Consider the following 13,463-nt stretch of genomic DNA (forward strand, 5'->3'; position numbering starts at 1 on the left):
TGAGGCCCCTTGCTGAACCACCCGAGCTGCCCTGCCCCAGCCTGACAGTCCCCCACCTGTTAATGGTCGACTTGTGCAGCAAGATGTTGCCGGATTTGGTCCTATACGTGACACTGTTGGGCTTGAACTTGCCCTGCCGGGTCACCTTGCCCTGCCTCACCTGCAAGGATGAAGGAGAAGGTGGGTGGGTTGAGCAAGGAGCTGGGATGGAAGGAGAGGTCATGGCCTGGAGCCCCCTCCCCAGGGCAGCACCTGGATGAGGTTGGGGTAGAGACCCGCCATCAGCACACCCTTCACCAGCTCTTCCTCCTCACTGTACTCGTTGCACTGGGCAGAGGCCAGGGTGCAGTCCGAGGGCTTCCCCACCAGGAAAGCCTCATAAATGTTCTCTGAGAACTGCTTGATGAGTCCTGGGGAGGCAAAGTCAGGGTGAACCTAGGGCCCCTGGTTCACAGCTCACTGTGCACCGGCCCAGTGCGAGTGGGAAGGGTGGAGGGGCTCAGGGCAGCTCGGGACCCGCTGACCGTGGATGAAGCGCAGGCTGGGCGCATAGAGCAGGTTTTCCTCCAGGTAGTTCTCACGAGAGCTGCGGTCCTGCCAGCGCAGCACCTCCTCCCAGCCAGACACAGCCCGCACGAACGCCAGGTGGTCGCTGCCACTGTCGTGGCTCAACAGTGCCTTCACCTGGGAGGGGAGGCGGGTGCCAGGGTCACAGGGCAGGGACCAGAGGAAGCCACCTCGGGACCGAAGGGAGCGGAGGGCCGGAAGGGAGAACAGAGGGCCACGCAAAGGCATTGGGTCTGACCTTGTCCACCTCCGCCCGGTTCTGCAGGCTGCTGCTGAAGGGGTCCCGGGTGAGGCAGGAAACGACCACTAGCAGCGGGTGCAGGCAACGGAAGATGGCAGCCAACACTATGGCCTTGGCCAGCCGTGGGTCAGTGGAGATGTGGGCCAGGCGCTGCCCCAGAGTGGTCAGGTACTCCCGCTGGTCCAGCACCCCTGCAAGCTCAGCCGTCAGTCCCGCCCCTGACAGCCATTCCGCAGCCCGGCCCAGCCCTGCACCACTCACCGATCTCCTGGAGCAAGATCACGGCCTCGTCCACCGCCTTGATGTTTGGACTGTCCACGGCCTTGGAGAGGAACTCCACTGCCTACAGCACGAACGAGGCAGAGCCTGTTAGCCCGCACCCCACCTGCACGTTCCCAGGGCCCACTCCGCCCACCTCTGCCGCACCGTCTTCTCTGGCATGTGGATCTTGGCTTGCAGCACCAGGTTCTCAAGGGGCGTGCGCAGGATCTCCGGCACCTGGAAAGGGGCCATCTTCTCCAGCCGGCTCCGCGGGAACAGGTGGTAGGCAAAGCCTGACTGGCAGCGGCCCGCCCGGCCCCGGCGCTGGATCACGTTGGCTCGTGACACCCACACGGTCTCCAGGCAGGACACCTGGGGGAGGGGGCAGGTGAGCAGCCACACAGACCACACGCCTTCCTCCATGCTCCCCTGCGCCTGGCCTTCACCTCACTCAGCTCAACTGCCCCCCACAGCAGGGACAGGGAGATCCCACAGGTGTGGCCTTCTCCAGACACACAGGCCCAGGGTAGATCTGGGCTGGGGCAGGGCCAGGAGATGGGTGCCACCTTGGTCTTCAGGTCGTAGCGTTCCTCCTTGTGCAGACCGCTGTCCACCACGTGCACAATGTCATTGATTGTGATGGAGGTCTCAGCAATGTTGGTGGCCAAGACAATCTTGCGCACGCCAACGGGAGGCTGCTGGAATATGGCCTTCTGGTCCATCATGGGGATGTTGGAGTGCACTGGTGGGCAGCAAGAACACACTGGTCACGGGCACTGCTCCAGCCAAAACCTCCCCGTATGAGGGCAGGCAGGGATTTTGACCCTATTTTGATGAAACTGAAGTCCAGATCAGTAATATGCCCAGTAGAGGTCACAAAGTCAGCAAAAAAGTAGTGCAGCCTATTAAGAAACCCAAGGCCCTGAGCCCCAGGTGAGTCACTCCCCAGGACAGAGGGCAAGCCTGGTGTTAGGGGCCACCATCCTTGCACACATGCTCTCACCTGGCAGGATGAGGTACTTGCTCTCATGCATGCCCAGGGCCTCCTGGAGGCGTTGCTGCACTCCTTTGATCTCCTGCCACCCAGGCAGGAAGCAGAGGATCCCACCTGTAAAGGGCCCTGCAGGCATGAGCTAGTGGCTCCCGGCAGATGGGAGAGCAGGGTGGGCACGGGGCAGAGAAGAAAGCACCCACCTGGTTCCCCGCGGGCATCAATGTGCAGAACCAGATCAGTCACGAGGTCCAAATCGAGAGCGCATTCATCCTCAGACTGGGGTGGGGGAAGAGAGGCCAGTCACAGCCCCGGGGCCAGGGGTCGTGCACAGGACACGGCCACCGCGACTCGGTGAGGTCAAGGCACGTGACACATCACCTCCAACCCTCACCACACCCTTGTCAAGAAGGCCTGATCATTCCCATTTCTAGCAAGGAAACCAAGGCTTGGGAAGGAGGAGGGGAATCCATGGAGAAAAGGCCAGGAGCCGTGGGCAGGACGGGGCGGGCGTATCCCCTCACCTCGTGGTGCCGATGCCGGTGTGGGTACTGGTGCTTGCCCAGCTTGGCCAGGATATCCTCCAGGTAGTGCTCCTTGACAGGGTACATGAAGCCGGGCACCTTGATGACAGGGCAGCCACCAAAGTAGCGGGAGAAGCGCTCGTTATCACCTGTGGCACTCATGAGCACCAGCCGCAGGGCCGGGTTGAGCCGCTGCAGGCCCTTGAGCAGAATCAGCAGGAAGTCCGTGTTCACGTCCCGCTCGTGCACCTCGTCCACAATTACATGGCTCACGCCCTCCAGGCTGGGGTTGCTCTGCAGCTTCCGTAGCAGGATGCCCACGGTACAGAACAGCAGAGCCCCACCTCGGGCTGGAGGCTTGCTTTCCAACCGCACCTGGAAGCCCACGTTCCGGCGCAGGGAGGGGCCCAGTTCGTGGCTGACCCGCTGTGCCACGGACACAGCCGAGATGCGGCGCGGCTGAGTGATGATCACGTTGCAGCGAGCACCTCGGCCCTCGGTCACGTAGCGCTCCAGCAGCAGCTGGGGGATGCGCGTGGTCTTCCCACAGCCCGTGTCCCCGGCGATGACCACCACCGGGTGCTGCTCGATGGCACTGAGGATGGTGTCCCGATGAGGGTCCACAGGGAGCTGGGGGGCCTCCTGCCAGACCGGCCCTCGCCGCCGCCACAGCTCCAGCAGGCTCTGGCTCAGACGCAGCTCCTCTGTTTCTGACAGGGGCACGTAGGGCTTGCCTGTGATAGGGTCACCCAGCGGCCCCGAGTCCTTGCCCAAGGGCAAGATGTCATCACTCTGCAGCCGGAGTTCTGGGGAGATCCATGAACTGTCCATGGGGTACTGGAGGACGGGAGAGGCAAACAAAATGGTGAAGAGAAATAGCTTCTTCTCATTTACCCACAGCCAGCCAGCCCCTCCACACAATTCACCTTGGCCAGAAGCTATGGCCCACCTGCCGGGCAGGACTCAGTCCTGAACTGCCCTGGGACCCTCGTGGGCAAGACAGGACTGCTCAGGGCAAAAGTGTGCCCAGGCTCCATCCCCAGTGGGGAAAGCGGGGAGTCACTACCGCCTGCTGCAGGTGAAAGCTTTTGGTCTGGGTAGATGAAGGCGGGCAGGTGAAGAGGAATGTGGGGATTCTCTTACGTGGTTTAGGAAGGTCTCTATCTTGCGGAGGATGGGTTCAGGCACCTGGATGGTACACGGCCGGCGCTGGGTCTCACCCAGCTCGCGCAAGGAGGCCAGGTTATACATGGCGTGGGTGAGCGGCTCGTTGTTCCGGTCCACCAGGCCCAGGCTCTGCAGAGGGAACACGGGAGGCTGGTCTATGCCTGTCTCCCCATAACTGGCCCAGACCTGCTCAGGAGCTTTAGAGAAGTCGTGCAGAGCAACCTCTTTTCTAAGACATTTTTGGGTTTGGGCCAATATGGTGCAGGAGGGAGAAATTAGGAACCAGGAAAATGTTAGGTCTCCACCAAAAAAAAAAAAAATGTTAAAAATGATTCAAGCAAAACCAGACCTGGCGTGTCTGAGTGTTACAGCCCCCACCCGCACAGACGGGCGCCGCAGAGAATCCTCTCCCCGAGCAGCCGGAGTCCCCACAGCAGCCCAGGCTCACCTCCGTGAATCCCCACCTGAGACAGGCGGGCCAGGCCCTGAGCCACCCCGGAACCCAGTCGCAGGCTCCTGTGCCTTCGCTGCCCGCCCACCCCTGCCACATTTCACGTCCAGCTGCCACACCTCCACCTGTCTCTGCATGACACCCAGTCCACCGTACAAACGTACACGGAAGTTCCCGGAAATACATACTTATGCACCTTGATAAAATAAACCACTGGAAGGGAAACTCTCTGTTTTATTTCCCTATATGCCCAAAGCCACCCACCAGAAATAAGACAAAGCATTCCAACACATTGGGCAAATGTGGAAAACCAGTCATTTTCCCCTATAGTCTTTCATGTCCGGATTCCGCACACCCTCCAAAACCCAGAGCAAACACTCCCTCCTTTAAGAAGTCTACCTGCACAGGGACCAATCCCCTTCCCCAGCCTCCTCGTGCCAGAACAGAAGAGGTGCCAACAGGGCCACCTTGCTGCAGGGGAGGCCTCTGTCCTTTCCCAGGACTGTGAGAATTTACCTACAGCCTCTCTGACCGTGGGCAGTCAGCTGCTCTCAGAACACTGCTGCCACCTAGAAGCTTGCTCCTTCCTGAGACAGGCCTCTAACATGCTGAGGGTCGTCTTCTCATCACTTTTTTGTCTGTTTGTTTTTGTTTTTTGTCAATGCATTTATTTTTCAGTTTCAATCTGTAATGGTTGCTTAATAAAACCAGTCAACGAAAAGTGATTTTTTGGGGGACAAATGTGGACATTAGCAGACTGAACAGTGGTGACAGGTGCAATCTTATTCCAACGTTAGTTTTCACAAACTTGAATTAAATACTCCCAGGACAGTGGAAATACCCTCCTAAAACAAGAGTTCTCAAGTTCATCACTGTTTTTGTCTATCAAATTAAAATTTAGACTTCCTCGAAGTTCTCCCAGTTAGCCCTAGTTCTGTCCTCTTGAGCCACAGGTAATGACACATCCATTCCCTCTCACCACTTACCTGAACCCATCCCTCTTCAGTTCTCCAGGATCTTGGTACCCCTCACTATCAGCTCTATCTAAAATTCAGTTCCCAGAGCCAAATGTACACCAAAGGTATATCCGACCATTCAGAGTAAAACAGGGCCTCCTTCCTCTCTTATTCTGCAAACCAGACCCCCACGGGTTCAGGTAACTCCCACAACTGGGCTATCAGCTGACCTCCAAAGCCGCTTCAAAATGATTGCTAGCTGTAAGCCCCACTGCCTTCACCTGGATGTTGATCCCTTCAATATTCATCCTAGATGAACGTCGCGTGGTTTGTTTTGGCCACAAAGCCCAAGTTATCAAGATCTTTCTAGATACCAAGTCTGTCCCTCAACAAAGACATCATTTCTCCAGCTCCATACCATTCAGAATGATAAGCATGTCTCCTCCTGGCTTCACCCAGGTTCCAGCCAACAGTGCTGAAACGGCTGAGCTCACGGGCAAAGCACCTCCACAGGGACTGTGGAGAAGCCGTGGAAACAGCACCCCACAGCCTGACGAGCAAGGCTGGGACACCAGATACTTATGTGCCCAGGCCAAAAGCCTGGCAGTGGTAGATTTCATTTCCTGGAAAAGTGGACCATTTGCCAAGGGTAGCAGGGAGCTCCAAGACATCTCATGCATCACACCAGGGACCTTGCACTCACCTTCAGTTTCTTACAAGCCAGGGCTGCCGCCTTATTCTCTGCCTCTGCTTTGCGACGCCCTTTGGCGACAAAGGTCATGGGACAGGGCCAGAGTAGGGTGAGGGTGGACAGCTTGGTCTTGGTGCCCACAGTATGGAACTGCATGAGGTTCTACACAAAGGGCAAGAGAGATGGTTACAGAAAGTTAGGGAATGAAAACATCCAGGAGTTCGCAGAATATCAAGGGACACAGAGATGGATTTAACCCCCATCTGAGCAGGTACCAAGCATCAGCCACAAAAGAAGTGCCACTGGACAGGCAGAAGCCAGCCCTGTGGGGCTGCAGCTCCCAGATCCTGGCCTTGCTTCTCCTGTGGTACCATGATTTCACAGCAGGAAATGGCATCTGGGCAATGCCACTACCTGCCCTCCTAGCCCACTGTCCTCTCAGCACTTTCAAAGCAAACAGGTATGATGGTAGCTGCAGGTTGAAGCTGTCAACACAAGCTAAAAACTAAGCACATCCTGGGGGATCAAAAAGGCCTTGCACCTGGAGAGAAGCTCTGCTTAACCAAAGCCCCTCAGCCTGACAACAAAGATGAAAACCTCAGCAAGTCAGCCACCCCCTCCCCAAACCCTCCTTTCCTGCCCGCAACCCTTGAACAGATATAGGTCTTCCACTCCTACAGTCCCCAGCCCCCTCCCTGTGCTCCAGTGTTCTGACTTCCAATCTGTCCCTGCTGCTTCAACCCTCCAAGGACCTGGAGTTCCCCCAGCTGGCCCAGGCTGGGCTTGGAGAACGGGCATCTTCGGCCCTCCCGTACGTAGTCTCCCTCCCACCTGGTCTGGAGGAAAACCAGACTTGACCAAGACAGCTCCCCAGTCTCACACACACTTATAGGAGACCCAGCTCACCTTGGCTGTGGAGGACGATGTTGCTATCTGAATCACCTTGGCCAGAAGGTTCTTGGGAAGCGGAAACTGGGTCAGAGCCCTAATAGCACTGTCGTCATCTGTCATTTCAAAGGAGCCCCCCCTGGGAGGACCAAAAGTTTAGGTGAAAAAGCACTCTCTTCCTGGGCCAATTTCACCTGCTCTGAGACCCAGGCTAGGATACTGCATAGTTGCAGGAGGCTGGGGCATTTCCACTTGGCCTGTGATCCTCTCACAGACACAAAGCACACCTGGCGCTCCCTCAGTTCCCCCAAACAGATAGGAGGGTAGGGGCAGTGGGCAGGCAGAGTAGTTACTGGGCCTCTGAAGGACCCAAGTGTGAGCTGGAGAGAGGGTCCGTGCTGCTGTTTCGCAAAAGCCCAGCCATACAGTACATGGCCACAAGTGGCTTTCCCCAAGAACAGGTAGATATACCAATGAATAACAGAGATGCGGACTGAGATGTGGGGCAGGGGCCCTCCCATCTCAGAGAAGACTCCCTGGGAACACGCCCCACCCCATGTCAAGGTGCAGCCAGCTTCCCCTGCATTCCCTGCCCCTGGCTGTACCTCGAATCCCTGAGTGGGGTGTGGGAGTCCTGCTGGGCCATAGACAGAAATTCAGTGACATCAATGGTCCCCTCTTCTAGCTCTTCCTCCTCATCCTCCTCTTCCTCCCGGCCCAAGGAGCGGGATAGGCCCCCAGGTCCCCCTGGCCGGATGCTCTCAGGATTCAGCTGCCGCCAGGAAGTAGGTGGCATGGTGGGTTCTGGGCGCCACCAGCTGTCAGCCGGAGAGCCAAAGCGATCGGCTAGCACACGGTATTTGGCTGCATCAAACAGCTCATTCCGGGGACCCAGCAGACCCCAGCCCTGGGGAAAAAAGGGGCGTTGTGAGGGCCCATACCACCCTCACACCTCAGGCTGCTCGGAACCTGCCCGGTTACACCGTAAGTCCCTCATGTGTGGGAGCCATGCTTTTTCACCTGTCTACTCACCTCAGGCCCTAGTCCAGAACTGGGCACAGAGAGAGCACTTAACATGTCTAGCTTCAACAGATGAAAATGACAAGGTAAATTCTTATAGCTATTAAGACAAAAGACCAAAGAAACAAAACAAAACAAAGAAAAACCCACAGGGCAACAAGAAGCAGATGCATTCACAAAGTGATCTAGAAAGCTTCAGTGAGTGTAGCAATTAGGAAATATGTTGTCTACACCATAAAACAGCTATACCTCTGACACAAGAATCCTATGCTGGGAACATACTCTAGAAATAACACCAAACGTTTTTAAAGCCAGTTATATAAAAATATTATTTTAAAATATATTACAGTTTTATTCTTTTCTAGAGAAAATCAAATAAGACATTTGCCGAGTCTCTAGCATGTACAAAGCAACATGCTTGCCACCCTGGGCACCATCAGGAGGGATGAGACCTGATCTCTGCCCTCAAGAAGCTAAAAATCTAAGAGGCAGAAGAAAAATGCAGAAAAACAGAGTCTAAAGAACAAAAAAATAAGAAGCTAGAAGAACAGGAGTAGCACGTGAATAGAGCACAAGGTCAAGAAATTCAAGTTGGGAGTGGTAAAGACAACACGGGTAAGCCAGGCGCATCAAGAGGGTTTCAGACATTACAGCCATGTGACAGTAGATGGCAGGTGCCAGAATCCAGGCACTGCTCCACAGCGCGGCTTCAGCCACACCTGACTCGTGACAAGCCGAGGAGTGACCACTCGCTTCTTAAAACTCTCCCCTCAGGGACTTCCCTGGTGGCTCAGTGGTTAAGAACCTGCCTGCCAATGCAGGGGACACAGGTTCGATCCCTGGTCTGGGAAGATCCTACATGCCGTGGAGCAAATAAGCCCACGAGCCACAACTACTGAGCCGGCGCTCTAGAGCCCAAGAGCCACAACTACTGAGCCCATGTGCTACAACGACTGAAGCCCGCACACCTAGAGCCCGTGCTCTGCAACAAGAGAAGCCACCACAAGGAGAAGCCCATGCACTGCAACAAGGAGTAGCCCCCGCTCATCACAACTAGAGAAAGCCCGTGCGCAGCAACGAAGACCCAACACAGCCAAAAATAAATAAAATTAAATCTTTAAAAAACAACAATTCTCTCCTCAGATTTCTGAAAGAACCAACTGTAATTTAAAATGTAATCAGGTAGCTAGTGGGAAGCAGCCACATAGCACAGGGAGATCAGCTCGGTGCTTTGTGTCCACCTAGAGTGGTGGGATAGGGACGGTGGAAGGGAGACGCAAGGGGGAGGAGATACGGGGATATGTGTATACATATAGCTGATTCACTGTGTTATACAGCAGAAACTAACACAACATTGTAAAGCAATTATACTCCAATAAAGATGTTAAAAAAAAAAAAGTAATCAGGAAGGGACTTCCCTGGAGGTCCAGTGGTTAAGACTTTGCCTTCCAATGCAGGGGGTGTGGGTTTGATCCCTGGTAAGGGAGTTAAGATCCCACATGCCTCGCAGCCAAAAAACCAAAACATAAAGCAGAAACAATATTGTAACAAATTCAATAAAGACTTTAAAAATGGTCCACATCAAAAAAATCTAAAAAAAAAAATAAAATGTAATCAGGAAAATTCTATTCACAACAGCAACAATAACCATAGCCTACCTAAGATGAACTTAAAGAAATAAATTTACATATTTTTTAAAAGTATAAAACTTGGTAAAAGGACACAAAATATGGGAGTTCCTGATATGAAACTTTATTGAGTAAAGAGACAAAAGCCTCCTAAGTTAACCCATGTAACATAACTCCAATCAAAGTCTGGATAGACTTTTTGGGCACTTTGACAAATTGTCAAATCTGTGTGGAAGAACAGATGCATAACAGTAGGATTCTGTGACAGAGAATGTGAAAAGGGCACGCCACACACATCCACATGCATGAAAGCACAGCCACTCAGGGCAGGGCAGTACGGGTGCCTGGCCCAAGGCTCAGCCTCCATGCTTCTGCGTCACGTCACCACCTGCTTACAAGGACGATCTGATTATACAGGAAACACATACAGCACCCTCGCCCTTGGCCTTCCCCAGGACACCAGCATGCTTTACCTCCCTGCCTCCCACTCACAGCCCCCCACACACAAGGCCATGAGGTGTTCCTGATGATGAACACCCACCCAACCCGCTTCCCCTCCAGGGCTCCCCGTGCTGGCTCATGCTTCCCCACCAACCCGCTCTTCCTCCCTCCTCCATCTGACCAGTCACTGTCTTTTCCAGCTCTTTAATAACCCCAGAAGAAAGCTCCTGCACTGCTGCTACTGGCATTCTCACCTATCCTGTGCCCCCGTCTCTGGTCTTGCCTGACCCCACTGCTTTTGGGGACTATTCCTAAAGGCAAACTCAGCTCTGTCATTCCACCAATTACCACCAGTCAGCAGACCTAGCATCCACAGGATCAATCAAGACTCCTACCTGAGACACCTAAGGGCTTGGTGTTCTGGCTCCTGCCCACCTGTTCGCACCATCGCCAAGCACTCAGACCCACGTTCACAATCCGCTAGTTGCTCGCGCGCACCCTGGTTCCATGTCTCTGCGCCCTCTATCTGGAGTGCCCTCTCCATCCCTGTTCCTGGAAAACTTCTACTCACTCTTTAAGAATAGCCTGCTTTATTCAGGAGGCTGAGGTGCACCTCTCCCCTCATGTGGGTGCTTCCTCTCTGGGCTGTGGCTGCCCCAAGAGCACCCTCAGTCACCTTTGTGCTGTCAGCACCTCACAACAAGCCTGAGGGCAATGCTTAAGAAACATCTAGTTTGGGAGGAAAAAAGATGAGCAAATTTGAGTACAAATATTAAGGAATGAATGGGCTACACTCTCCAGAATATATAAAGAACTCCCATAATTCAACAACAAAACGATGTGGCTAAAAAGTGGGCAAAGGACTTAAAAAGACATTTCTACAAAGAAAATACATAAATGGCCAATAAGCACAAGAAAAGATGCTCAACATCACTAATCATTAGGAAAATGCAAATCAAAACCACAATGAGATACCAACTCATACCCATTAGGATGACTACTATAAAATAAATAAATAAAATGAAAGAAAGTAACAAGTGTTAGTGAGGCTGTGGAGAAATTAGAACACTTGTGCACTGTTGGTGGGAATGTATAATAGTACACTATGGAAACAGTGTGGCAGTTCCTCAAAAAATTAAGAACAGAATTACCATATGATCTAGCAATTCCAATTCTGGGGATTAAAAGCAGGGTCTCGAAGAGGTATTTGTTCACTGCAGCCTTATTTCACAATGGCCAAAAAGTGGACCCAAGAGTCCATCAATGGATGAATGGATAAACAAAATGTGATATATACATACAATTGAATATTACTGGCCTTTACAAAGAGAGAAACTCTGACACTTGCTACAACATGAATGAACCTTGAGGACATTATGCTAAGTGACATAAACCAGTCACAAAAGGACACTGTATGATTTCACTTATGTGACGAGTAGTCAAATTCGCAGAAATAGAGAGTAGGATGGTGGCTGCCAGGGGCTGGGGGGAAGGCAGGATGGGGAGTTGTTTACTGGGTATAGAGATTCAGTTTTCCAGGATGAAGAAGTTCTAGAGACTGGGTGCTCAACAACGTGGCTGCACTTAATACTACTGAACTGTACACTTAAAAGTGACTAAGATGCTAAATTTTACATTTTGTGTATTTTACCACAATTAAACAAACATACAAACAAAAAAGGCCATGAGCATAGATAGAGAACAGAGAACGGGCTGGGGAGGAATGTGATCACAACTTGCTGCACATGGTCTCAGTTTAAAGTGCCTTCTACATCCAGGCAGAAAAGCATCCTCACCCTCGGCACTATAGACATTTTGGACCAGGTAATTCTTTGTTGTGAGGGGCTGGCCTGTGCATTGTGGGACGTGTAGCAGCATCCCTGGCGTCATACCAGGTAGCACTCTTCTCCTTGTGGCTGCCAAAAATGTCTCTAGACATTACCAAATGTCCCCTGGGGTGCAAAATCCCCCCGAAATTGAGAACCCCTGAGGTAGAGGTGCTCTAAGGGAGACGGAGGTTTCCAAGACATTAAACACAGAAAGGATGGTTGAATTTCTGAGAGAGAAGATTTCCCCAGGCAGAAGGAGTACAGAAAAAGATGTTTATAGAGAGTGGGAGAGGAAGAGGAGCCTAGAGTGACCCAGAGACAAGGAAAGCAGGCATAACCCAGGGGCTGAAGAAAAAATGCCCCGCAGTGCCAAAGCCACAGACCATTCAAGCAGAGCAAGGACTGAGGGGAGGCTGGTGAGCCTGGCAAAGCTGCCCCAGTCAGCCAACAATCACCAGGCGCTATGAGGATGTGAAGGGAACCAGCAACCATGGCATGGGCTGTGATGCTGGAGTGGAAAGAATGCAAACCACAAGCACGGAGAGCTGTGTGCAGGGAAGCAGGGCCTGGGGAAGGGATTACAACGCTGAAGAATTGTTTTTGGCTGTGCCGCACCGCTTGCGGGATCCTAGTTCCCCCAACCAAGGATCGAACCTGTGTCCTCGGCAATGAAAGTGTGGCATCCTAACCACTGGACCGCCAGGGAATTCCCAAACACTGAAGAATTTTTGACTCTTACAGAAAAGAATCAGATGAGGAAAGATCTGAAAATTAAATAAAAGCGTGGGAGACAAGATGGAGGAGACAGAGAGGACACAGAAAAGAGAAGGGTCGTGTGGGAGCCCAGGACAGGAAAAGGGACCTTGCCTCCTCAGACCCAGGAGAAGCAGTGACAATGAAGGTCTGTAGACCATGAGCGGGAGAGAAGCTGAAGGAATACAGCTTTGTCCTTGTCAAGAGCAAAGACCTAGGAATGTGAGGAAGATTCAAGGTTGGCACAGCCATGAAGGGAGCCAATTAGGGATCGAAAGAAAGGCTGGGAGCAACAATGAAGGTATAGGAAATGCTGCGCAATCAAAAACTGAAAGCAACCCACGTCCAACCACTGGGAAGTGAGAGAAGTGACTATTATTCTTCCATTGTAAGTAAGAGAGGACTATGTGGCTACAAGGAAAAACCTAAATACATGAAATAACAGGGAAAGAAAAACAGAAACCAAAATAGAAGTCTCACCATGGTGCTGTACAGAGGGAGTGTTCTCCATAAAGGGGTTCTTCTCTGTGGTTTTTGAAACCACAGAAAGTAGATAACTACAGTGGCAAGAAAATAATATTAATCTATTCCGTCACTGGCTGAAGCAAAAAAGGAACCACAAGGTGGGAAGGGCTTAGGACAGGTGAGTGGTTTGAACACCCTGCCAACCTAAACCTAGGTGCAGCTGACACCAGGAAAACCGTCACTTCAAGCAGTTCTCAGGAGGGAGGTCTGCATGGTCTTCACTAGGGGAGGGTCACCTTGAACAGCTGGCAGGCCGCAGCCGCAGCCTGCCTCTCAGCGTCGATCTTCTTGCTGCCATAGCCTTCTACCTCCACACTCTTGGGCCACTTTATGTGGAGGGTGACTTTCTGAGGAAGAGAAGAGAGAATCAGGACCCTTGCCTCTCTAGACTACAAAGTTATAACAAACCACATGGAGAATCAACAGCAAAGCTGTAGACCTCACAGCAGCAGGCCTGAGTGCAAGACAGAACCCCAATCCCATCATTAACTCCTTGGAAGGCTCAGACTCCCCCACCCTCAAGCCACTGT

At 52.6% G+C, this 13,463-nt stretch overlaps 1 protein-coding gene across 7 annotated transcripts in view; it reads right to left on the reverse strand.

The window, feature by feature from the left end:
• DHX30 (DExH-box helicase 30) overlaps nucleotides 1-13,463 on the reverse strand; it is a 30,582-nt gene that overhangs the window by 592 nt on the left and 16,527 nt on the right. For 6 of the 7 annotated variants that reach the window (XM_004283882.3, XM_033413328.2, XM_049716275.1 and 3 more), the window contains 15 exons: nucleotides 13,170-13,280; nucleotides 7,343-7,644; nucleotides 6,756-6,876; nucleotides 5,862-6,011; nucleotides 3,728-3,880; nucleotides 2,585-3,421; nucleotides 2,264-2,339; nucleotides 2,073-2,177; nucleotides 1,636-1,811; nucleotides 1,235-1,441; nucleotides 1,070-1,151; nucleotides 806-999; nucleotides 525-684; nucleotides 253-410; nucleotides 57-160 (listed from right to left, as the gene is read on the reverse strand). In XM_004283882.3, coding sequence (XP_004283930.1) covers nucleotides 57-160; nucleotides 253-410; nucleotides 525-684; nucleotides 806-999; nucleotides 1,070-1,151; nucleotides 1,235-1,441; nucleotides 1,636-1,811; nucleotides 2,073-2,177; nucleotides 2,264-2,339; nucleotides 2,585-3,421; nucleotides 3,728-3,880; nucleotides 5,862-6,011; nucleotides 6,756-6,876; nucleotides 7,343-7,644; nucleotides 13,170-13,280 — 2,936 coding nt within the window. The remainder of the gene's footprint in view (nucleotides 1-56; nucleotides 161-252; nucleotides 411-524; nucleotides 685-805; nucleotides 1,000-1,069; nucleotides 1,152-1,234; nucleotides 1,442-1,635; nucleotides 1,812-2,072; nucleotides 2,178-2,263; nucleotides 2,340-2,584; nucleotides 3,422-3,727; nucleotides 3,881-5,861; nucleotides 6,012-6,755; nucleotides 6,877-7,342; nucleotides 7,645-13,169; nucleotides 13,281-13,463) is intronic. The other variant, XM_049716277.1, reaches the window with a different exon arrangement.

The sequence above is a fragment of the Orcinus orca genome, chromosome 10 (assembly GCF_937001465.1).
Source record: "Orcinus orca chromosome 10, mOrcOrc1.1, whole genome shotgun sequence".
Classification (NCBI taxonomy): domain Eukaryota; kingdom Metazoa; phylum Chordata; class Mammalia; order Artiodactyla; family Delphinidae; genus Orcinus; species Orcinus orca.